Here is a 24,797-nt window from a genome sequence, read left to right on the forward strand (position 1 = left end):
CCCAAGTATCATTCTGATACAATGACTTCATTTCTTTCTGCATAGCTAGCTCCCACTTTTTCTTTAATTCACATGATAAGGCCTCTTTATACATAAGAGGCTCACCTTCATCTGTGAGCAAAATGCAGTCCAAAGAAGGATCAAATCTTTGTATAGGTTTTCTGACACATGTAGACCTTCTTACCCAATGATCTGTGTTATCAAGTAATGGATCCACATCCAAGGGAATATCAATGACCTTATTATTGGGCTATTGAACTGCATGTTCAAGTTGCTGTAATACAATTTCAAGCTGCTGTAATTCATTTTCAGCGTGCTGATTTTGGTGCTCAAGCTGATGTTTAGCATCCCCTTGCTGCCCATTTTCATATGGCTCAATAATGATATGCTGATTTTCATAATCAGCATCAAAAGGAGCTGAATTTTCAGTGATGATGGCTGCTCAAGTAACTGATCATGCTGAAATTTAACCTTCTTTTTGTCTGAGTCATTAGATGTGACATTTTTCAGCAGCTTTGACTCATTAAATACCACATCTCGACTGCGTAGCACCTTTTGAACCCAAACTCTATAGCCCATCTCACCTTCATCTCCATAACCCATAAAGATGCCTTTATGAGATTTCATGTCAAGTTTGGTTCTGCTATCAACAAGTACATGTACATAGCATTCATATCCAAAGACCCTTAAGTGGTCATATGAAGCAAGTTTGCCAGACCAAACCTCTTCAGGAATGCCACTTTCAAGTACAGGATGTGGAGATCGGTTGCAAATATGCACCGCGGTTTTAAGTACCTCTCTCCAAAATGATTGCAAGAGATTAGATGTGGACAACATGCACCGAATCTTCTCACATAACGTGTGATTCATTCACTCAGCCACACCATTAGATGATGGATTGTAAGGAGTTGTAAGCTCCCATTTAATCCAATTGACATCACAAAACTTATTGAATTCTTTAGATACATACTCTCCCCCATTGTCTATTCTTATACATTTTAATTCTAAACCATTTTGAGTACTAACCAATGCATAGAACCTTTTGAAAGCATCCAATGCTTCACTTTTCTACTGAAGTAAGTAAACCCATAGCTTCCTAGAATGGTCATCAATAAAAGACACAAAATAACGAAAACCACTATGAGTTTTTATTGGCATGGTACATACATTAGAATGGACTAAATCCAAGATATATGCCTTCCTAGAGACTCCATGAGAGTATGGACTCTTTACATGTTTACCAAGAACACAATCATCACAAAAGTCAAGCTTTAAGTTTTTCACATTAACTCTTCCAAGTGAGAAAAGTACTTGCAAACCCTTTTGGCTCATGTGTCCAAAACGCTTGTGCCATAGGTCCATGTGTGATTGTACTTCAGCAACTACAGCTTTCAAAAATCATTCAACCTTTTGACCTTCTAATGAATCTTACTCAACAACATCCAACCATGAAAACCTATTCTCAAATTTGCGCAACAATGTAGTGGCTGCAAGATCCTTATTGGGTTTTTTTACCTGCTTCATAAATGTCCTATGTGTAACCAAACCATTATCTTTCAAGAAAAAGTAGAGATAATATAGAGTCCCCTTTTTACCACCTCTAGTGACTAGCATAGACCCTTTCTGTATTTTCCACATTCCACCACCAAAAGTAGTGAAGTAACCTTTGCTATCTAGCTGCCCAACAGAAAGTAATGCTTGGTAGAGGTAGCGAGAGCCTTGCTACTATTGTGGTAGGTAGGGGCACATGTTAAGACCTAACTGCAATGCATCAGTCAATACATCTCACTTGCGAGAATTTTCTTGTCATAGAGATTCTTGATCTTATCTCAAAGCTGCCAAGCACTCTGTGCTTCCTCAACCACATTGTAACGCACCTATTCAGTAAGAGACAGGATGAGAGTCAAGCTCCATCCATTCGTCATCAGTCATAGTTTCAAGCCGCTTGCCACTCATCCTTAGTAGCTTTATCTGCGATTTTTGCACCAATACCTGCCAAACTTGGCTCTTCCAATAGGCATCCAATAGGCATAATCCGTACCATCAAGCTTAGTGATGTTGAAGATAGCACTGTCAGTGTAAGAACATGTCATACTGCAATCCAAAACGATGCAGGCAGACAGTTTAAAACTACTCGTTTTCCGATGTAAACAGTCAAAATACAATCAAAACCAAGACAGAATGACCACGAACTGATAGCTAATGATACTGCCTGCCAAATACCATCAAAAGTACATAAAATCTGTTAGCAGAGTATTTGTCAGCTCATGTGTGAGTCTAAGCTTGATCTGGGCTGGGCATTTTTATTAGGTATTTTAGGTATTTTTCTGGTATGGCATTTTATGCCATTGGGGCATTTTATGCACCAGTCGGCCAGCATTAATGCTATCCGACCAGCATTATTGCTCCCCACTTTTTCAGCCTATTTATACTCAGTGGCTCCTCCTCAGTCAGTCACTTCATCTCACCATCTGCAGACTCTGTGGAGAGAGGAGCCAGTGCCAGTGCCCACGCAGCTAGTGACTCACTGTTGTATGCGACTGTCTCGTGTTCAGATATATGGATTCCATTTCCCGTGCATACATCTGAGTTCTCATCTGTATCATGTTCTTTTCTTTTCTCTTTTTGTCTTGTGTTTCAGCAGTTTATTTCAGCACATGTTTATGCTTCCACCGCTGCTCCACTTCTGACATGGTACCAGTTTTCTGGATTTGTGTTTCTGCTGTGTTTTCTTGCTGATTTCAGGACTGTTTTGTACCCTTGCTGATCAGACGACTACTGTCGCAGCCAGGCGACCTGTTTCGGGGCTGTTTTCAGCCTGCGTTTTTTGCAGTTTTGCCATCGCCTGCTGCCTCCGCACCCTCTGCTGCCTGTGTTTTTCATCTGCAGCTGCTGGCGACAGTTTTCTACCTGTTTTTTCTGCAGTTTACAGTCTGCGTTTTGCTGATTCAGCATCTCTCGTGGCTGGGTGACGGTTACTTCAGGCCGTTTTTGCTGTTTTTGGCAGTTTTTGACTGATTTTTTGACTTTCTGCAGCAGCTTTTGTCTTCTATTGATCAGATTTTGGGTTCTATTGCATGTGAACTCTCATTTTCTGTAGTCTGTGCTTGTGTTTTGGCTGTGTTTCCTCTCTAAATTCCATCTTTTCTCTACTTCTCTTCTTATCCTCTCCATATGGCTCCTCCGTGCACTTCCACTGATGATAAGTTACATGGACCTGATTATCTCACATGGAGTGCTGTCATGAAAGCTTGGTTTGTGCAGAAGCGGCTATGGTACATCGTCTGTGGAGCTCTTGCTCGACCTCTCCGTCCTTTTCCTCTTCCTGAAGACTTTGATGAGGACAACCATGAGGAAGCGGTGCTCACATGGGACTCGGACGATGCCCGTGCTTACTCAGCGTTGCTTCGGTGTATTTCTAAACCGGTCTTACCGGCGGTTACCTCCTGTAGGACGTCTCCTGAAGTATGGCAGAAGTTGCAGCAGATGTACGAGGCACCTTCCACCATGCGGGCCGTCACACTTTATGGCCAGCTCTAGCAGATGAAGTTTGAGCCGAAAGATACTATTCAGTCTTTTCTTCTTCGTGTTACGCAGGTACAGGACCAGCTTCGGCACATGCAATCTGCTCTTCCCGAGGTGCATCTTGTCGGGACGGTCCTCTACAAGCTCCCCCCGGAGTTTGATGGAGTGGCCAATGCTTTGCGCGCGCAGACATCATCGACTCCTGTCAGTTTTACACATATGACCTCGATGCTTCTTGAGCATGAGGCATCCTTGAGATTATAGGGGCGACTTCCGGCACATTATGGAGGTGAGGCTTATGTAGCTTCAGAGAGGGGTGACGGGAAGAAGAAGTCGAAGGCCCAGTGTTACCACTATGGCAAGAAGGGACATTTGCGGAAGGACTGCAAGAAGTTAGCGGCTTCCAGGAAGAAGGAGCAGAAGACGAAGCGGGATGCTGACTCTACCGATGAGTCCTCTCCTTCATCAAACTCCAACTCCGATCCTCCGACCAAGGTGAAGTCCAAGGCGCGGAAGGGATCCTCTTCTTCGGATCGCGGGAAGGGCTTGGTGGCCCCTTCCTCGGCTGCTTTCTAGTGGTGGTGATGAGGTCATCCCTCACGACTCTCTTGTGCCAGAGAGGGAGTGTGAGCGGGTGTTCAGATGGGGCAGCCGCGCCTCATCTATATTTTTATACAGGTGCACAAGTTCCAGAGAGGGACGTTCCTGACGCATCGACTTCAGTCTGGCGGAATCAAATCCTGAGTTGGGATTGACATCCAGGTTCATGATGAGCTGGTCATCTGACAGAGAGCGGGAGGCTTTCGTCTGGAGCTCACATGAGGGGACACTTTGGCGGTCTGGCCAAAGGCGGGGAATCCATGGTCACCTATGTTCAGAGGCATTTTTGACAGGATGGTCTTGTCTGCTACTGCGCGACATTGGTGATGGACACAGAGACATGCTATGATCTTCTCTATTTTCAGGTGTTTGGTACGATCGACATCGACATCACGTTCTCTCCGAGGCACCTTGATGGTGGCTTGATCACCCACTGCTTGGGTATCCATGGTTCTACTTGGTGGTTCTATATTGTATAGTTTCTGATCCTTTTCATGGTACTATTGTATTGTATCAGATCACCCATGATCTGAGAGAGGGTGTTAGCAGAGTATTTGTCAGCTCATGTGTGAGTCTAAGCTTGATCTGGGCTGGGCATTTTTATTAGGTATTTTAGGTATTTTTCTGGTATGGCATTTTATGCCATTGGGGCATTTTATGCACCAGTCGGCCAGCATTAATGCTGTCCGACCAGCATTATTGCTCCCCACTTTTTCAGCCTATTTATACTCAGTGGCTCCTCCTCAGTCAGTCACTTCATCTCACCATCTGCAGACTCTGTGGAGAGAGGAGCCAGTGCCAGTGCCCACGCAGCCAGTGACTCACTGTTGTATGCGACTGTCTCGTGTTCAGATATATGGATTCCATTTCCCGTGCATACATCTGAGTTCTCATCTGTATCGTGTTCTTTTCTTTTCTCTTTTTGTCTTGTGTTTCAGCAGTTTATTTCAGCACATGTTTATGCTTCCACCGCTGCTCCACTTCTGACAAAATCAAGATGATTCAGCATGAAAAATACATCACAGTACATGCATAACTGCTTGCTGTAACAAATTACAGTCAGGTACAATGAGAGTAAACTATAGGCAAAACGAATGCACCAAGTCAACCACCACTCACTGTCAAAGCATAACCAACATCAAGCGGACATAAATCAGCATGTGACAATGATATGGACATCGAGCAAACACCCAAGCATGTCAAATAAATCCGTTAGTAAGCCGGCACACCCCCTGTGTAATAGGGCAAAGTGTACATAACACTGGCAAGGCTTCACACAAATAGGTGTATACTCAGGGAGTGCAAAGACCAAATCAGCCCAAGTACATCTGTGAGGACCACGACATATCAACCATGCAACATCCAAGTGAAGATCCCAATCTCAAGTATCCGAATGCTCAAGTAACATAAACCCACCTGCTCTATGTCTGTCAAGCGTATCAAGAAGCTCCCACTGGCACAAAAGCCGTAAATGAAAAGCAAGAAAGCTTGAACAAAGCATGTAAGAGTGCACCAGTGACAAGTATCCAAGATCAAGCATTAATGAGACATCTGGAGTATATAGGCTCCGTAGCATCCATACATAGCATCCATAGACATCAAGTACATCCAAACTATAACTTTAGCAAGCCAAGAAATAGCCAAGGTAAACTCCAGGCAATCAAATGTCAAGTCCAAGTAAGCCGCAATAGCAATCAACTCCAAGACAATGTAACTACCATGTATAAGTGGCATAAGCCAAGCATGTCAAGACCAGTAAGACATGTTAGAAGTAGTGCAACAATGGAAGCATAAACAACATGCTAAAACAAACTGCTGAAACACAAGACAAGAGAAAGAATGAATGAATAAACACAAATACAAATGAGAACTCAGATGTATGCTCGAAAAACCGAATCCATATCAAACACGAGACAGCAACATACAACAGTGAGTCACTGGCTGTGTGGGCACCCCGGCACCAACTCCTCTCTCCTAAAGAATCCACGTGTGATGGCTGAAGTACACACAGAGGAGAAGCCCAACAATAAATAGGCATGAAATGAGGGGAGCAATAAATGCAGTCAGCCAACATGTAATGTTGGTCGGCCAACATTAAATGCGCCCTAGCCCTAAAAAGAGCACCAAAAAATGCCAGATAAATACACTAGAAAATACTACATAAAATGCTAAATGAAATGCCACAGCCTCTATAGCACAGACACGAGCTGACTAATCTACTAACACCCTCTCTCAGATCAGGGATGATCTGATACAATACAATAGTACAATGATGGGGAATCATAAACTATACAACATAGAACCACCAGAAGAACCATGGATATCCAAGCAATGAGTGGCCAGCCCACCACCAAGATGCCTTGGAGAGTATCTGATGTCAATGTCGATCATAACAACACCACTTGAAAATAGAGAAGAATCCTAGCAGCTCTCCGTGGTATGTCACCTATGTCACTCAGGACATACAAGACCAATCTACCAAACATGTCTTTGAACATGTGACCATGGAATCCCCACCTTTGGCCAAAACTACCAAAGTGCCCCCTCATGTGAGCTCCAGACGAAAGCCTCCCGCGCTCTGTCAAGAAAAGAACGGCCCATCATGAACCCAGATGTCAAATCCAGACTCTAGGATTTCACTGCCAGACAACGACGATGCGTCAGGGGCATCCCTCGCTGGATCCTATGCATCTGTATAAAAATATAGATGAGGCATGCCTGCCCCACCACCACACCCTCTCACACTCCCTCTCTAGCACCAAAGAGTCATGAGGGATGTCATCATGCCATCACTAGAAAGCAACAGAGGAAGGGGCCATCAATTGCTTCCCACGATCCGTAGAAGTTGATCCCTTCCGCATCTTGGACTTCACCGTGGCCGGAGAATCGGAGTCGGAATTAGCGGCAGATGATGACTCCTTGAAGAAGTCCATATCCCGCTTCGACTTCTTCTCCTTCTTCTTCTTGGATGCCGCTAACTCGTTGCAGTCCTTCCAAAGGTGACCTTTCTTTCCACAATGGTAACACTGTGGCTTCGACTTCTTTTTCTTCGAACCCCTCTCTAAAGTTGCAAGAGCCTCACCTGATCCTCCATAGTGTGACGGAAGTCACTCCTGTAGCCGTAAGGTAGCCTCATGCTCAAGTGGCATCAAGGACATATGAAGAAAACTGACATGGGTGGTAGATGTCTGCGCCCGTAAAGCATTCGCCACTCCATCAAACTATCGAGGAAGCTTCTAGAGTACCGTACCAACAAGATGGGCCTCTGATAGGACAGACTGCATAGTGCAAAGCTGTTCCTGGAGTTGGGTAACTCGAAGTAGGAATGATTGGATCGCATCCTTGGGTTCAAACTTCAATTGTTGGAGTTGGCCATAGAGAGTAACAGCCCTCATGGTGGAAGGAGCCTCATACATCAACTGTAACTTTGACCATACGTCGGAAGCTGTCGTACAAGAGGTGACAACCGGTAGGACTTCTTTGGAAATACACCGAAGTAATGCCAAATAAGCACGGGCATCATCCGAATCCCATGTAAGGACTGCCTCCTCATGGTTGTCTTCATCAAAATCAGATGAAAGACGAAAAGGTTGTTGAGGACGTGCCATAGGTCCGCCAACCACGTACCATAAACGCTTCTGGATAAACCAGGCCTTCATCACTGCACTCCACGTATAATAATCAGGTTCATGGAGCTTGTCATCACTGGATGTGCATGGAGGAGCCATCTGTAGAGGATTTAGAAAAGTAGAGAAAAAAAGGTATTTGCAAAGTAAGCACAACCAAAACACAACCAAAAACTCAAAAAAAATAAGAGTTCACATGCAATATAACCCAAAATCTGACCAAAATAAGCCAAAAGTTGCTGCACAAAGTCAAAAAATCAGTTCAAAACTGCCAAAAACAGCAAAAACGGCTTGTTCTGACAGTCGCCCAGCCCAAATGCTGAAAACAACAAAACGCAAGCTGCACACTGCATAAACAGGTGTAGGGAAATGCCAGCAGCCTGATGATGAAAACACAGGCAGCAGGAGGTATTGGACAGGCAGGCGATGCAAATGTTGATCAAAACGTAGAGTATGGAAGCCAAAAACTCGTCGCAATCAAGTTGACAGCAGTCGCCAGGGCAGCAGAGGGTTAAATCAGTCCTGAAATCAATAATAAAACACAGCACAAGGTGTGCCCAACCTAAGCTTTGATACGATGTCAGAAGTGGTGCAACAATGGAAGCATAAACAACATGCTGAAATAAACTGCTGAAACACGAGACAAGAGAAAGAATGAATGAATGAACACAAATACAAATGAGAACTCAAATGTATGCTCGGAAAACGAAATCCATATCGAACACCAGACAGCAACATACAACAGTGAGTCACTTGCTGTGTGGGCACCCTAGCACCGGCTCCTCTCTCCTGAAGAATCCACGTGTGATGGCTGAAGTACACACAGAGGAGGAGGAGCCCAGCAATAAATAGGCATAAAATGGGGGGAGCAATAAATACATTCAACCAGCATTAAATGCGCCCCAACCCTAAAAAGGACACCAAAAAATGCCAAATAAATACACTAGAAAATACTACATAAAATGCTAAATGAAATGCCACAGCCTCTGCAGCACAGACTCACACATGAGCTGACTAATCTGCTAACAAGACATAAGTGAGGTACATGCCAAAGTGCATCCAAAGACGGAGATTCAAGTGCTACAAAGCGGAGCCAAGCTCAACCAATGATCCGAAGCAATATCAAGCTCAAAGTCGATCCCCGATGATCAATACATCAAAGTACATCTCTAAAGCATGTCCCGATTCCAAGAGGCATTGGCAAACATGAAGTAATAGGCTTCAGCCCACTGTTGTAGAGCAATGATTTACTGTTGAAAACTGTGATTTTTCAGCCCAAAAATCAGTCCAAGATCATGGCAAAGCATGTGCATAACATCTACCAAGCATAGACATCAATGGCATAGCATACAATATGAAGTAGTATATGTAGAGTGTCAGAAGTGGAGCAGAGGTGGAAGCATAAACATGTGCTGAAATAAACTACTGAAACACAAGACAAAAAGAGAAAAGAAAAGAACACGATACAGATGAGAACTCAGATGTATGCACGGGAAATGGAATCCATATATCTGAACACGAGACAGTCGCATACAACAGTGAGTCACTCGCTGCGTGGGCACTGGCACTGGCTCTGGCTCCTCTCTCCACAGAGTCTGCAGATGGTGAAGATGATGATAATGACTGAGGAGGAGCACTGAGTATAAATAGGCTGAAAAAGTGGGAAGCAATAATGCTGGTCGGACAGCATTAATGCTGGCCAACTGGTGCATAAAATGCCCCAATGGCATAAAATGCCACACCAAAAAAATACCTAAAATACCTAATAAAAATGCCCAGCCCAGATCAAGCTCAGACTCACACATGAGCTGACAAATACTCTGCTAACACCCTCTCTCAGATCATGAGTGATCTGATACAATACAATAGTACAATGAAAAGGGATCAGAAACTATAGAACCACCAAGTAGAACCATGGATACCCAAGCAGTGGGTGATCAAGCCACCACCAAGGTGCCTCGGAGAGAACCTGATGTCGATGTCGATCGTATCAAACACCTGAAAACAGAGAAGATCATAGAATGTCTCTGTGTCCATCACCAATGTCTCGCAGTAGCATACAAGACCATCCGGTCAAAAATGCCCCTGAACATAGGTGACCATGGATTCCCCGTCTTTAGCCAGACTGCCAAAGTGTCCCCTCATGTGAGCTCCAGACGAAAGCCTCCCGCTCTCGGTCAGAGAACCAGCTCAGCATGAACCTGGATGTCAATCCCAACTCCAGGATTTGATTCCGCCAGACTGAAGTCGATGCGTCAAGGACGTCCCTCTCTAGAACCTGTGCACCTTTATAAAAATATAGATGAGGCGCGGCTGCCCCATCTGAACACCCGCTCACACTCCCTCGCTGGCACAAGACAGTCGTGAGGGATGACCTCATCACCACCACTAGAAAGTGGCCGAGGAAGGGGCCACCAAGCCCTTCCCGCGATCCAAAGAAGAGGATCCCTTCCGCGCCTTGGACTTCACCTTGGTCGGAGGATCGGAGTCGGAGTCTGATGAAGGAGAGGACTCATCGGTAGAGTCAGCATCCCGCTTCGTCTTCTGCTCCTTCTTCCTGGAAGCCGCTAACTTCTTGCAGTCCTTCCGCAAATGTCCCTTCTTGCCATAGTGGTAACACTGGGCCTTCGACTTCTTCTTCCCGTCACCCCTCTCTGAAGCTACATAAGCCTCACCTCCATAATGTGCCGGAAGTCGCCCCTATAATCTCAAGGATGCCTCATGCTCAAGAAGCATCGAGGTCATATGTGTAAAACTGACAGGAGTCGATGATGTCTGCGCGCGCAAAGCATTGGCCACTCCATCAAACTCCGGGGGGAGCTTGTAGAGGACCGTCCTGACAAGATGCACCTCGGGAAGAGCAGATTGCATGTGCCGAAGCTGGTCCTGTACCTGCGTAACACGAAGAAGAAAAGACTGAATAGTATCTTTCGGCTCAAACTTCATCTGCTAGAGCTGGCCATAAAGTGTGACGGCCCGCATGGTGGAAGGTGCCTCGTACATCTGCTGCAACTTCTGCCATACTTCAGGAGACGTCCTACAGGAGGTAACCGCCGGTAAGACCGGTTTAGAAATACACCGAAGCAACGCCGAGTAAGCACGGGCATCGTCCGAGTCCCATGTGAGCACCGCTTCCTCATGGTTGTCCTCATCAAAGTCTTCAGGAAGAGGAAAAGGACGGAGAGGTCGAGCAAGAGCTCCACAGACGATGTACCATAGCCGCTTCTGCACAAACCAAGCTTTCATGACAGCACTCCATGTGAGATAATCAGGTCCATGTAACTTATCATCAGTGGAAGTGCACGGAGGAGCCATATGGAGAGGATAAGAAGAGAAGTAGAGAAGAGATGGAATTGAGAGAGGAAACACGGCCAAAACACAAGCACAGACTACAGAAAATGAGAGTTCACATGCAATAGAACCCAAAATCTGATCAAGAGAAGACAAAATCTGCTGCAAAAAGTCAAAAAATCAGTCAAAAACTGCCAAAAACAGCAAAAACGGCCTGAAGTAACAGTCACCCAGCCACGAGAGACACTGAATCAGCAAAACGCAGACTGTAAACTGGAGAAAAATAGGTAGAAAACTGTCGCCAGCAGCTGCAGATGAAAAACGCAGGCAGTAGAGGGTGCGTAGGCAGCAGGCGATGGCAAAACTGCAGAAAACGCAGGCTGAAAACAGCCCCAAAACAGGTCGCCTAGCTGCGACAGCAGTCGCCTGATCAGCAGGGGTACAAAACAGTCCTGAAATCAGCAAGAAAACACTGCAGAAACACAAATCCTGAAAACTGATACCATGTCAAAAGTGGAGCAGCGGTGGAAGCATAAACATGTGCTGAAATAAACTGCTGAAACACAAGACAAAAAGAGAAAAGAAAAGAACACGATACAGATGAGAACTCAGATGTATGCACGGGAAATGGAATCCATATATCTGAACACGAGACAGTCGCATACAACAGTGAGTCACTGGCTACATGGGCACTGGCACTGGCTCTGGCTCCTCTCTCCACAGAGTCTGCAGATGGTGAAGATGATGATAATGACTGAGGAGGAGCACTGAGTATAAATAGGCTGAAAAAGTGGGGAGCAATAATGCTGGTCGGACAGCATTAATGCTGGCCGATTGGTGCATAAAATGCCCCAATGGCATAAAATGCCACACCAAAAAAATACCTAAAATACCTAATAAAAATGCCCAGCCCAGATCAAGCTCAGACTCACACATGAGCTGACAAATACTCTGCTAACATAGAGAGCTCCAATGTAGATGTAAATGTCAATTATAGACATAGACAGCAGGTCTGTTGTTCATACAATCAAACTGGAGCTGAATATCAGTGCCCCAAAGCCTCTACAAGGCTCAAAGCATGCCAAGGATCAATCCAAGTAGTGCCACAATGCCCAAGAGTCCAAGCATGATCACTAGCAAGTGGAAGATGAGCTGTCCAAGGGCTGCCATGAATTGGCGCAAATCACGCTGGCTAACTAGAGGGTTTTGTTGCTTCTGCTGATGTGATTCAAGGTGCTCAAGGGCTTTACCAAGTGTCAAGGGAGACACACAAGAAGCCTCAAGTAGCCACAAGAGGTCTATGATGAGATATGAAGTACAAGAGCTTCAATGGTGCTGCCCCCTTTCTCTTCTCAAACCTGTAGACTTGTGAACTCAATGAAACCCTTAAGCCAATGAAGAAATACCTCTGATGCAATACCTTGAGGGTGCCCAAAGGGGCCGAGAAGGTGCTTGAGAAACCGAGGAGTAACGGGAGCTCGAGAAGATCGGCTATGGCTGCCGAGAAGGAGACCCAATGAGTGTAGATAATCAATAGGAAGTTGAAGGAGTCACAAACCAAGTCGGAATGCTCAAGCAACCATGCTCTGATACCAGTTGAAAGGTGAGAAGGATCAAAGTTTGCTTGCAAGAGCTATGGCGAGAGAGCGAGAGCAAAAAAGAGAGAGACAAAATGGGAACTCCAACAGTCACAATGTGTGACCAAGCCTTCCTTTATTCAAACTGTCACTAAAAGAATAAAGAATAAAGTGATGGTGACAGGCGCCTGCCACCTGCAGTGTATAGTGGCAAATGCTGTCAGTGTAGTAATACATGGGCAACTAGGCAGAGGCGCCTTTACTCCCAACATCAAGCGTCATCCCCATTGACCCACGCATTTGCATTTTGCAACCTAGGGACACTCCACACATTTGGTGTCATCATCTTCATCCAAGCATCAACATCTCGGCTACTCTCCCTATGTTTGAAAGCTCTTACACACCCAAGCATTTGCATTTTGCAACCTGGCCCACTTCCTAGCACATCTGAGGACTACGCTTCACTCCCTCAACAGCTACTGATCATCTCCTTCATTCCTGAAGGCATCTGACTACTGCACTTTGCTCCCTTGGCAACTATCATTCACCTTCCAGTGATTACTTCGATAGCCCATTGCCCGAAGGATTGTATTTCATTCCCTTCACTATCCAAATTTCCTTCAAGTGCTACTGCCTGATTCAAACATGACAGTGCAGACATAATCTGAACTTCGGCTCTTCTGTATTAGTTTTCCTTCACATAGCATAATTCAGTGCTTCACCATCTTGTTCTTTTGTATTTTTTGAGTTTTTCTTCTCTCTCAACACATAGCATGATTCAGTGCTTCACCATCTTGTTCTTTTGTATTTTTTGAGTTTTTCTTCTCTCACTGTTTACAGTACACACTCTATGTTTCTCCCCACAAATCCTACTATCTCTTTGCTTCGTCGCCTATTCTGACACCAATCCTATCGAATCCTATCTCCTTGTGTTAAGAACCATGTTCCAAAAACAATAGAACAAACTCCTCCCAAAGTATAATGTCCCAAACCCTAGAGGTAAGTAGGCTAGTGTAGAAAACATCGTGCTTGGAAGATGGGAGATGAGTCAAGAGCAAGGATCATATATTTACGTAATTACATAAAATTTCATGTGATTAGGCTAAGTAGTTACCATGTTTACATAATCACCCTCGTTTTTATTCACTTTGAAGTAGGTCACTTTGACATGGTAACATCAAAAAATCCCATCGACCTTTTCTAGTCTCCCAAGGGCCCTAAAGAGAACTTGCAAGCTTTCTATGTTTTCTAGCAAGCCACATTGATAGCATCATTGTGCAAGGCAAATGTATCAACCTCCAAGTATGATATTCCTAACGTGGTCACTAATATGAGAGGCATCACCAAACTTCACAATGTGACCAACCTTACACTCCTAGTGCATATATCCACCTAAAAAGTTTTTGGCAAATTGCCATTCTATCCCTTGTGACTTCTTCTTAGAGCTAGGACCTGATTGTGCATTGCTAGTGTCAAAGAAAAAAACACCACATATCTTTGAAAACTTGGAAATCGTTGTTCCCTATTGAAGAAATTGTAATTCACATGGGGTTAAATGATGTGTGATGCTACTCGCCACAATACACGTAATAAGGCAACACAATAATAAAGGAATATAGCAATCCATGAAGCAATCAAACATTTAAACTTCAATCATAAACATAATTATGCACACACTCACATCCACATCAACTAGTGGTCTTCAATGTTTTGCAATGTAATGTGATTTTATTTGCAATCTTTGATCTAGTTTTAAGATGTATGAAAGTTGCAACATGATGCAATTGAGAACCTATGAATCAAAAGGATGAAATGAAATGCAAGTAATAATCAGCATTGAAATACTTATTCAAACTAATGACCAACAAATACTAATGAACTATTTTTTCCCAATGAAGGATAACATGGTCCAATTAGCAAAAAATGTCTAAAACATAAACTAACATTGCCCAAGCTAGGACGTTAGTCCAATATCTAAATATTACAAACGTTTCACTAATAATACATAACCCAATGCTTCATCTATACAATAAGTAGGGCCCATAAGAGGACCAATTACCCAAGAGATTAAGCGCTTTGTTCCAAGATCTCTTCAAAAGCATGAACAAAATAGCAAACAATCAAGGATTACCTCTTGCTCCAACTAAAACAAGCAACTCAATTTTGTATGGATGCGTTCTGGTTCTATGTCTTTAAGTATCTCTATAGCAAGAGTAGAAGTTTCTCAGGACCATCCACTCAATACATAGGATACTCCCGAGATTTTATCTTGTAGGAGAGTTCTTCACCCTAAGAAGGATGAACTCCCTAAGAGACTCACCTCAAAACTAGGAGGGGTAAATGATGGTGAGGCCCTCTATTCGTAGAGGATTTTTCATTTTGACGGCCCACCTGACTTTTTTAAAAGCCTTGCAAGCCTGCTCGAGAAAATGCAAAAGCCTATTGAGATCGTCAATATAGCAAGTTGTGGAAGGTTAACATTAATTTGAATGTTATTAACATAAAATTTGTAAGTGAACATATAGTAATAATGAGATGATCACGTCATCACAATCCTTGGTAAAGAGAGTCACAACCATATCTTCAAATGATACCTTCCTATCAAGGGATGCAAGTTCATTCAACCATTCCTCCATTTTGTTGATACAATCCTTTATGAAAGGACAATCATCAACAAATGGCATTCAGAGATTCTTCTTAAGAGTGAACCGATGTGCAAAGGTCTTGACCTCGTATAAAAAGACAACTTGGTCTTAACCCTACTGCGGAGTGGATTCCTAACATGTATAAGCACTCAATCCTTGCAGCTCATAAATAGGGAGAAACGGGCTCAAGAGTTGAGCCTACCTCAAAGAGCCACTTACTCATCAATCGATTCAATATTAGTCTCAGCACTGGATGGCAATGACAAAATCCCATAAGTTGAAAGTATCCAAGATACACTCCACTTTGCAAGACCAAAGGGAGTAGTTTGTGCCATCCAAATAATCCTTCTTAGGCAATGTGGGAAGAACAAGCACCTACACAAAGGGTGTCATAACAACCAAGCAAGGTCCCTCAATGGGAGCCCATGTGGAAACAAAGAGAGAAGGTGGGGATCTATGAGGCCTCGACTACATCGATATTTTGGACCTGTCTAAGTCCCAACCTCTATTGGATTAGGGCTCCAATCTTTGGTCTCCTTCATGCCCTTCCTCACCATCTTGATGATTGTAATAGTTCTCACCACGTAATCAAAGGGAGCATTGATATTCTAAGCTTTGATGGCCCTCATCACTATCATCGAACCAATCAAACCGGTAATCCATTTATCCTTCGAAGTATTTGCACAAACACACAAAAGAATCTGTTGCATTTGGACATCGAGCTGCCTAAGCAAAAAGCAAAGGAGTGGTCACCTACACTACTACAAAATAGGCTGTAGATGCTACACACGTTGGAAATAGCTCTATGTTTTGATGTTGTCAAGGTTGAAAATGCCATCACCAACAGTTGGCAGCAATCACCATCTCTTGGATGGCTGTTTCGCATGTAAACTTGCACAAACATCTCTTGGATGGCTGTTTAGCATGTAAACTTGCACAAATACAGGAAGATATCTGTGGTATCCTCTTTGTACAACCTCTAGATCCTCTCTTTTGGCTTTGATACCATCTGAGAATGCACAACCAAAGAAGAAACACAAACACGAAGAGAGAAGCGAAGAGTGATTGATATGAATGCAAAGAATGAAAGGAAAAATCTTCACTAATCTGAAAATGGAATGCTGAATAAAATCTGGACTGATCAATCTCCCTACAAACAGCCCAAGGCATTGATGAGGGCACCGGATCACGCTAACGACAAAGGAATATGTAGGCTGACGGAGAGAATGTGTTGAAATCTGCAAAATAAGATGTGCTGAAAATGAAGGGGGGGCTGCTGTTGTGAGAGTGTGCAATGGAAGAGGAACACGAACATGGAGAAAAAGGAGAAGAGAAAGACAACAGGAATGGAAGAGAAATTTGCACAAATCTGGAAAGAATTTTGAATACAATGATGGACTGATCAATCGCTGCATGCAGCCCACAACATCAATGAGGGCATTGGATCAAGAGCACTGGAGATAGAGATGGTGACGGAGACAAAGACGCAGACAAAGTGTGCAACATGCAGAAGAAAGAAGACAATGATCTGCCCCAGCTGGTGGGGGTGCTATAGATAGCCTAACGCCCCCAAATCTGGCCGACTGCCCCAAATGGGCTAAAAATATGCGATCAGCCAAATCAAAAACTGGCCAACCAGCCATAAATGCACACAAAAATTATGACAGCATCATCTGGGGCTGATCACAATCATAGGGTTGGGCAACCTCTAGGAGGGCTACAAAATGGTTGCATACACCATGTGAACACGCTTAACACTAACTGAGTGAAGACATGTACACAAACTGAATGAGCAAACACAATCAATGCTCCAATGTCTCCGTCAAACTCTAACAAAGCTCACAACCAAGAGACGGCAGACTGTCAAAATATGGCAGGCTAACAGCTCTACATTGTAAACAGCCCCAAAACTGCCTGACAGCTACATGCAGCTGATTTTAATGCAACTGACCTGGTAAAAACAAATTGTCAGCCCCTAAAACTGCCATACATGTGTGAATGCAGCCTTGGGTGTCAAGTGACTAAACAGCAGTGCAAACACACTAAACTCACTAAAAAACTGAAATGTACTGTAGTGCAAGACCTGAAAACTAAAATGCATGAACAGTCAAAGCTCACTATCTCCATCAAACTCTAACAAAGCTCACTACTGGGAGATGACAAACATAAAAAATACAAGAATGCTAATAGCAAGAGGGTAACAGTACATTTAACTTTTAGGTGCTTTTCATTTTGAGCCTCCCAAGCTTTAATTTGATCCTACATGAAATTAAAGGACATGTCAATGAAAAGAGTTGGTAAAAAGAGGGTTGCCACACCATGGAAGCATCACTCTCCAATGACAATGATAGCGCAACTCACACAATGAGTCATATTACACCTTCCAATATTTCTCTTTATAGGAGGATTTCAACAAGGCTTGAAGGAGACTAGGAGGATAGCCAAATGTAACCTCACATTGCCAAATTGTTGATTTGGAGATTATGTTTCAAACAAATCCAAGCTTTTTTTTAACATCTCTTCAATTTGATTCATAAGTGAACGGATAAAAGAGGCTTGTGATCTTCAAACAAACCAATAGGGATAGATGTATTGGGGATAAGACTCAAGCTAATAGAATAGGAAGTGAGAAGATTCGCCTTAATCTTGGCACTTGGAAATAGAAGATCTTCTTCTAATTTCTCCATAACAATGTTGAATCTGCCTCCTTCACAGAAGAATGAGCTAGAAGAGCATAAGAAGCTATAAGTGATGCAACTACAAATCTGATGGCGGCTTTGGTCATTGCTCAAGATGGATGCTACTAGCATGTGTAACACATGCACCTTGAACACGAAGCACCTTCATGCTATTTCCAATGACAGATGGTGAGTAAACGTAAGAACCTAACCATCAGAAGAAGTCAACCACTAGATATGGCTGCTAATACCCCTCCCCCAATTACCAACCCCTAGAGGCATGCCTCATAAATTTAACAATCTTGAATACCAACATAGTGAAGGAAGCCATTGTCCATTTACAAAATGGTAGGGCCTAGGACCATGATAGACTAGTGACCAAGCTCTTCACACACATAAGGGACCCCTAGGTGAAGAATTCCCAACACTTTGGGTAGCCAACACCATTGTATGATTTGTAAAGGAAGAGATCCCATACAACCTAACAACTAAAAGACAATCAAGATGGATTATACACTTATTGGCACAACTTGAGGAATTGAGTCAAGAGCCATGTATACTCTGTGTGTGTGTGTGCGCGCGCGCACGCATACCTGTGTGTGTGTTGTGTGTGTTTTGGTTTTTCTTTTCTTTTCTTTTCTTTTAAGGGGGGGAAGGAGGATACATGATTTGAAAACCTAGCATTGCTGTGACCATTAAACCTTCATTAGCTCAATTAAACAACCCCGAAATGCAAACTTTAATGCTAAAAGTGTTTCTATGTAACATAGTTGGTTCCTTGTCTACATTTAGATAGTATGCATAGTCACTTGCATCCCGTTCCATTCTACCCCATTCAGTCTACCTCATAACATGGCTGCCAGCATCATCACCCACCTCCTGCCACCTTCTTCAGCTCCTGGTGTGGTGATCTACAACTGCTGCCTGCACTTCTAGAGGCTTCTACCTACTGCATTTCCAGCCCAAATGTGGAGATCGGCCCCTTCTACTACCCCATGACCAGTCAAGCTGCTGCATTTTCAAAGTTTCAACTATCGCCTGCCTGCTGGTCACTATTTTCTGCCTGTTAGACAGCCATTCTGACTGCCCCAGCACCTGATTGGCTGTTCCCAGCTTCTGCCCTGTTCATCCTCCTTGTGGAGAGCTGAAATTTTAGGAATGGCTACAGTGACTGAGCAGCTGTGCCTTAGTTAACTAGTTTACTAGATAGAGCTGGGACTGATGAAATAATTGAAAACAGCAGAGGAGCCTTGAACTGCATGTCCTTGAGAAATCTCTTCCAGATAAGTTTGTGATATGCAGTGATATATCAATGTGTCGAGAGAAATCACGCGACATGGATGAACAAACCATTTAACACTCCAAAGGTGTAACTGACATATTCGGTAATGTGCACTCACAGGGGCGCACACACACAAACTAACTGAGTAACTAACACTCCAAAGGCGTGACTGACATATTGAGCGAGTACGTGCGCACCCAGGCGCGCACACACACACACACACACTAACTAACTAACTAACTAACTAGCTCAAACCATGAATGTGAGAGATATGATACCGAACACATTGGTGTTGAATGCGCTGTGGAGAAGGGACAAGGACATCTCGGCCACAGGCCACAGGCGCAATGCAGTGCACGCCTGCATTGTTGACGGGGCACACACGCACACACACACACAAACTAACTGACTAACTAACACTCCAAAGGCGTGACTGACATATTGAGCGAGTACGTGCGCGCGCGTCACACACTAACTAACTAACTAACTCAAACCATGAATATGAGAGAGATGATACCGAATACATTGGTGTTGAATGCGCTGTGGAGAAGGGACAAGGGCATCTCGGCCACAGGCGCAATGCAGTGCACGCCTGCGTTGTTGACGAGGATGTCGATACGGCCATAGTGATCCAGCACGGTAGCGACGGCCTCCTCCCTGGACTCCTGCGAGGTCACGTCCAGCCGAAGGGTCTCAATGCGGAGCTGCCCCTTGGTCTTGGCATCCTCATCGTCAAGGAGGCCCTCCATGGAGGCCAGGGAGCGCGCCGTGGCGACGACACGGCAGCCAGCCTGGGCAAACGCAAGGGCCAGGGCGTGGCCCAAGCCCCCCTTGGAGCATCCCGTGATCAGCACCACGTCTCCTCCTCCATCTCCATTCCGCCTCTCCGCCTCCATCGGACTCTTCATGCACGCTCTCTCTCCCTCTCTCTCTTTTACTGCCTGTGCCTGTCCTGTTTCGTTTGACCATCCTTCTAGTGAAGTAGGTATCGTAAATATATACCATTTACTGGATTCGGTAGGATTCGTCCGGGTCCTCTCTGGGTATTGAATCTTCGGTCCTTGCTTTCTACGTGTGCAGCTAGCTAATCATCACTTTATGAGAAATAGGAACGCTTTCTCAACTAGAACAATTGTAAAAAACATTGAAAACTGTTACAAAATGCATTATCTGTTTTTCTTGGCTTAAAGCATTGCAAACTATTGCAAAAAGCATTGTAACATGGCATTAAAACATTCATAGCTGCAAAAGCTTAGCAAGAAAAGCATTATTATATTAGGTATTTCCTAGTAGTCGTTATCAACATTCTCAAAGTAGTCATCACTCTTGCAAGCACACTGCCAAAACCCCCAGATCACTTATTACTTCAAGCGTTTCAAGTCGAGAGCTATGGTTACCTCTCACATAGCCGTACACACTCTCCCACACACAAATGCAGTGAGCTTACATTTGAATCCAATTGAGTTGCCTCCTCCCACAAATCCACAAGTAGCTCCACTATCCAAGTTGCACTCTCAAGCAAGCTCCGTCTCCAAGCTCCAAGCTCCAAGCTTCAATCTCCATAGTCATAAGCATGAGAGATAGGAGAAGAGAAAATGATGATGATGATGATGATGAGAGGAGAAGAAGAGCTTCTCCAAGGTCCCTCGCTCTCACACGCACACTCTTTTCCTCTCTCATATACAAGAATGAAACAAGAGCAAGAAGCAAGAAAAGAGCAAGTTTGGCCACACACCAAGAATGAGCTCCATTCACTTTTTGACTTTTATACATATCATATCTCCTCCTCCTTGGGCAGGCATTCCCTTTTTGGTCTGCCAGCTTTTGTTCATTATTCCACTCTTTTTTCTCCTCCTTCCTATTAGCATTGGCCTTAGCCCGTGCCTCTCATTATTTACAACTTGCATAGAAGAGAGCTCCACGCTCTTTTACAAAATAAATTACAACATGCCCGGTGCTCTTCTTGCTAAAATATTAAGGTGCACTTATTATTGTGCACTTCCTTTTACATTTAGAATTTTTCATGTGATACACGTCTTTAAATTTTTTTTTAGTGTGCCTTTGTCCTCCCTCTTCCTCTTGCCTTAAGACTATCTTCCACTTTCAATTTTTCCAAATTTTTCATCTTAGTCTTCTAATGATTAATATTACCTCCCTCCCAAGTGGGTGCCAGTCCCATGGCACACGATAGTACAAGCTAAAAATATTGAGGGTCGGTATGGAATGGTTCTTGGGGCCTTTGGAAAGGTAAGTCATATTGGAGACGCTCTGTGAAGCAAGGTTTGAATGTTGCCGATGTTGAAGATAGATGGTTGGTTGAAGGAGGCTTCCGTAGTTGTTGGCTTGCCATGCTATCGTACAATATACCTAAAAGAAGAAGAGTGCACTTCCTAGGGGGTGTGTCTACCTTACTGTGTAGTAGTGCATTGTGCAAGTAATAGTGGAACTGAGAGATTGGCTGAATCATAAGCCTAAGGTGTTGTCCTACACTTGAGGACCCAGTTCATGTAAAGGAAGGTGTTGTGAGTGACTTAGGGAGACAGGTCTTGTAAACATGTCCCACCCTTGATGTGCCCTAAGTTGTGAAGTGAAGGAGGGGCTAGGGTGATTCCTAGGTGCAGTGGTTGTGACAGTCATAGAATGCAATTGGAGGGATTTCATTTTTTGTTTTCTATTCTTTTTTACTTCTTTCTCTTCATCTCTTTTTTTTACTTTTTCTTTTTATCTTTTTTTTAAATTACAAGGAAGCACGTTAAGTGGCATCTTGTTCATGGGCAAGGGCCAAGCTGCGGGGAGGCTTAAAAGATTTGCTTAGGAAGGCTCTACTTTGCATATAGCCCTTCAAATTGACTCTTACATTGAGGGGTGTAGATGACAAAAATGGATGGTTGCACCCAATGAACCTATTCTCACTCATATCTTTTAATAGACTCATGCAAAATGTTGGCAAGAGGGTGGCTCTCACAGGCCATTTTGCAACTATCTATTCTTGCATTAATATCAAAAAAGAGGGTTGGTAACCACTCTTCCTCCATAGTAGGCTTTTATTTTAGTAGTATTTGCAAAAGGCAAAGATAATTACATGTGGTAATGAAAGCAAGATTTGGGCATGAGGAGAATGTTATAAGGAAGCCCGCTATTGATGGGCGGAGGTTCCTTTCAATGAAGGTTAAGCATTCTTCTGGAGATGCGGCACTCACATTGTAGATCATAGGGAAGTCATACCTACCATTCACCTCTCGATTGAAATCAACTCCAATCCTCTACGGGTAAAGCATGTAGGTAGGATCATTCCTCTCATATGGTAGGGTGCTATAGAAAGCCATCCAGGCATCTAGGTTAGAGTCCCACATATTTCTATGCTACTTAAGTTGTGCCTCATACCCTTTCACTTTCTTGGGCACCTCCACTACCTTGTCTTCCCAATAATCCATAGGCTCTTGTTTGCCGCCTTGTGGGGTGTCTCATTCTCTCCTCTAAACATCTCTTTCCTAGCCTTGCCTAGAGATTTATCACATCCTCCACCACCCTTGGAGATAACACCCTGTACAACGTTCGAGGGAATGTGAAGGCAAATTCAAAGGGACAGTTGTGATTTTCCCATTGCTTCCACACTGCAAATTCTTGGCTCTAGCTCATAGGATCACACTTCTCTCCTTAAGGGATGGCCACATGAGGAACTTGTAGTGGCTTGGCTTAGAGTTTTCTTCATACTAGTTCTACCTACTCTCTCCACCTATGCCTCATCTCCACCATTCTTTTGGGTGGTATGCCTTCCTCCCCTTGGTATTCTAGTTGTGCTTGTGGTTGCAAAGGGGAGCTTAGTTCTTATGGCTTCTCTTCTACAATGTGGTCATGCTCAAAGTCCAACCCCTCTTCAAGTGTTGGCTCTCTCAATTTTTGAGGGAGAGGCTATGCTCGTTGCTCTGACTCCCTAAACCCTAGCAATTCGAGTTCTTGCATGGTTAATCTAACTTTGATTAAATGGGCTCTTTGCTCCTCTACTCCCAAGATGGTGCTAGATTTGGGTGCCTTGGCATGGAGTTCATGTTTAACTGCTCTCATTTCCAACTCTAATTTCCTTTTGACTTTCTCAATTGTCACTTTCTCTCTTGACCGGGTTACATTTAGCACTATATTTAAAAAGGCTCTTTGCTGCTCCAACATCCTTATCTCTACCGCTACAGGTTTGTTCCGCCATGACGTGTTCACTCTCTGAATGGGCCAGTCAGTTAGTTAAGTATTTAATTCTATCATTATTCATGGTTGCCCGTTCTTTTTCCTTCTCTTTCATTTGCTCCAAACCTTGGTTTTAGTATTGGGCTAGGGTCATGATGACCTACTCTTGCTCTCACAATAATATATTCATTTGTTCTTTTTCTTGGTTTCGATGCTCTACTTATTCCTTTAGGATTTCCTGCTCATGAAGAGCTATGTGGAGTTGGTTATGCAATTATGCCATCTTTCTCCTTTCTTCTTACTCACTTTGTGCCTTTGCTTCTTGTAGTTCTTTTTATAGATGTTATCTTTGTTGCTTCAACCTATCAATCTCTTCTTCAAGGCATTTCCTGTCTTGAGATACAAGAGCACATTGTGCCTCTAGAGCAATGCGGCTCTCCCTTTCTTCGTCATATAATCCTTTTAGACTTTCTTCGCCTCGCCTTGCCTTTAAATCTTCTTTTAATGCCATCACCTCCCTAGTTATTATGATCATCTGGCTTGTTTTTTCTTAGCAGTAGGTTGTGAAGGCATTCTTTTCTTCTTCTAGCTCAACGAGTGCAGCCTTTTTCTCTTTAGACATCTTGTCAAGTTGGCTTTGTGGTTCTTTTACCAGCACATTATACTCTTTTGTGTTGCGCATGGTTGAGGGCACCAAAGTAGTTGATACTTCCAAGTTGGGTACCTTCGACACTTTGTATGATTCAACATTAGTTGCTTGGCCTTTTAGTTCCTGCAAGTAGGGCTCCTTCGCTTAGTGCAGGTGCGAGTTCTTGCACTTTGCTCATGAGGTACTGCATCCAAGCCATGACATTGCTTTCATTAACTTCCCCCTCGAGGGTTCCTTGCATTGAGTGGGTGTCAAGGCCATGACTAGTGGAATTGCGTGTAAGGAGCCTTTCCTTTGCCTTCCAGAATTGATCTTTTCACCCCCTCCTCCACGGCAGTACTTGTGCTTGGCACGTCCTCTCATGTGGAGCTAATCATAGCTAACTCTTGAGATTGGGAGGATTGCTCCACTGATCTTCTAATGGACAAAGCTATCTACTTCTCCTCCTCTTGTCTCAATCTTTCTTCATCTTCCTCTTGTCTCTTTTTGAGCTCCTCTTCAAGTTTCTTGGATTCCTCTTTCACCCTCTGCAATTTCCTGTTTTCTTCCGTGATGGACTTGGTTCTCCTGATAGGGATTTTCAGTGTGATCCTTTTTCTTTCTCCTTGGCTTGATGGCTCTCGAAGCCCTAATGTTTGCTTTGTCTTTCACTTGAGGCTTTTTGCTACTGTTGAGTGGGGCAGTCGGCTTCTTTCTCCTTAGTGGCTTGTTCTGCCTTCTCCTATTGATCTCTATTGAATTCTTC

General features: G+C 43.8%; 1 protein-coding gene across 1 annotated transcript in view; it reads right to left on the reverse strand.

The window, feature by feature from the left end:
* The window catches only part of LOC148010282 (short-chain dehydrogenase ptmH-like), a 56,822-nt gene extending 36,643 nt beyond the window's left edge, over positions 1 to 20,179 (reverse strand). Inside the window, exon 1 of the mRNA XM_087672754.1 lies at positions 19,742 to 20,179. Within this exon, the coding sequence (XP_087528880.1) occupies positions 19,742 to 20,132 (391 nt within the window). The 5' untranslated portion in view covers positions 20,133 to 20,179. The remainder of the gene's footprint in view (positions 1 to 19,741) is intronic.
* Between the last annotated feature and the right edge of the window lie 4,618 nt (positions 20,180 to 24,797).

The sequence above is a fragment of the Lygodium microphyllum genome, chromosome 30 (genome assembly GCF_053477565.2).
Source record: "Lygodium microphyllum isolate KBCC chromosome 30, Lygodium_microphyllum_v1.1.10, whole genome shotgun sequence".
Classification (NCBI taxonomy): domain Eukaryota; kingdom Viridiplantae; phylum Streptophyta; class Polypodiopsida; order Schizaeales; family Lygodiaceae; genus Lygodium; species Lygodium microphyllum.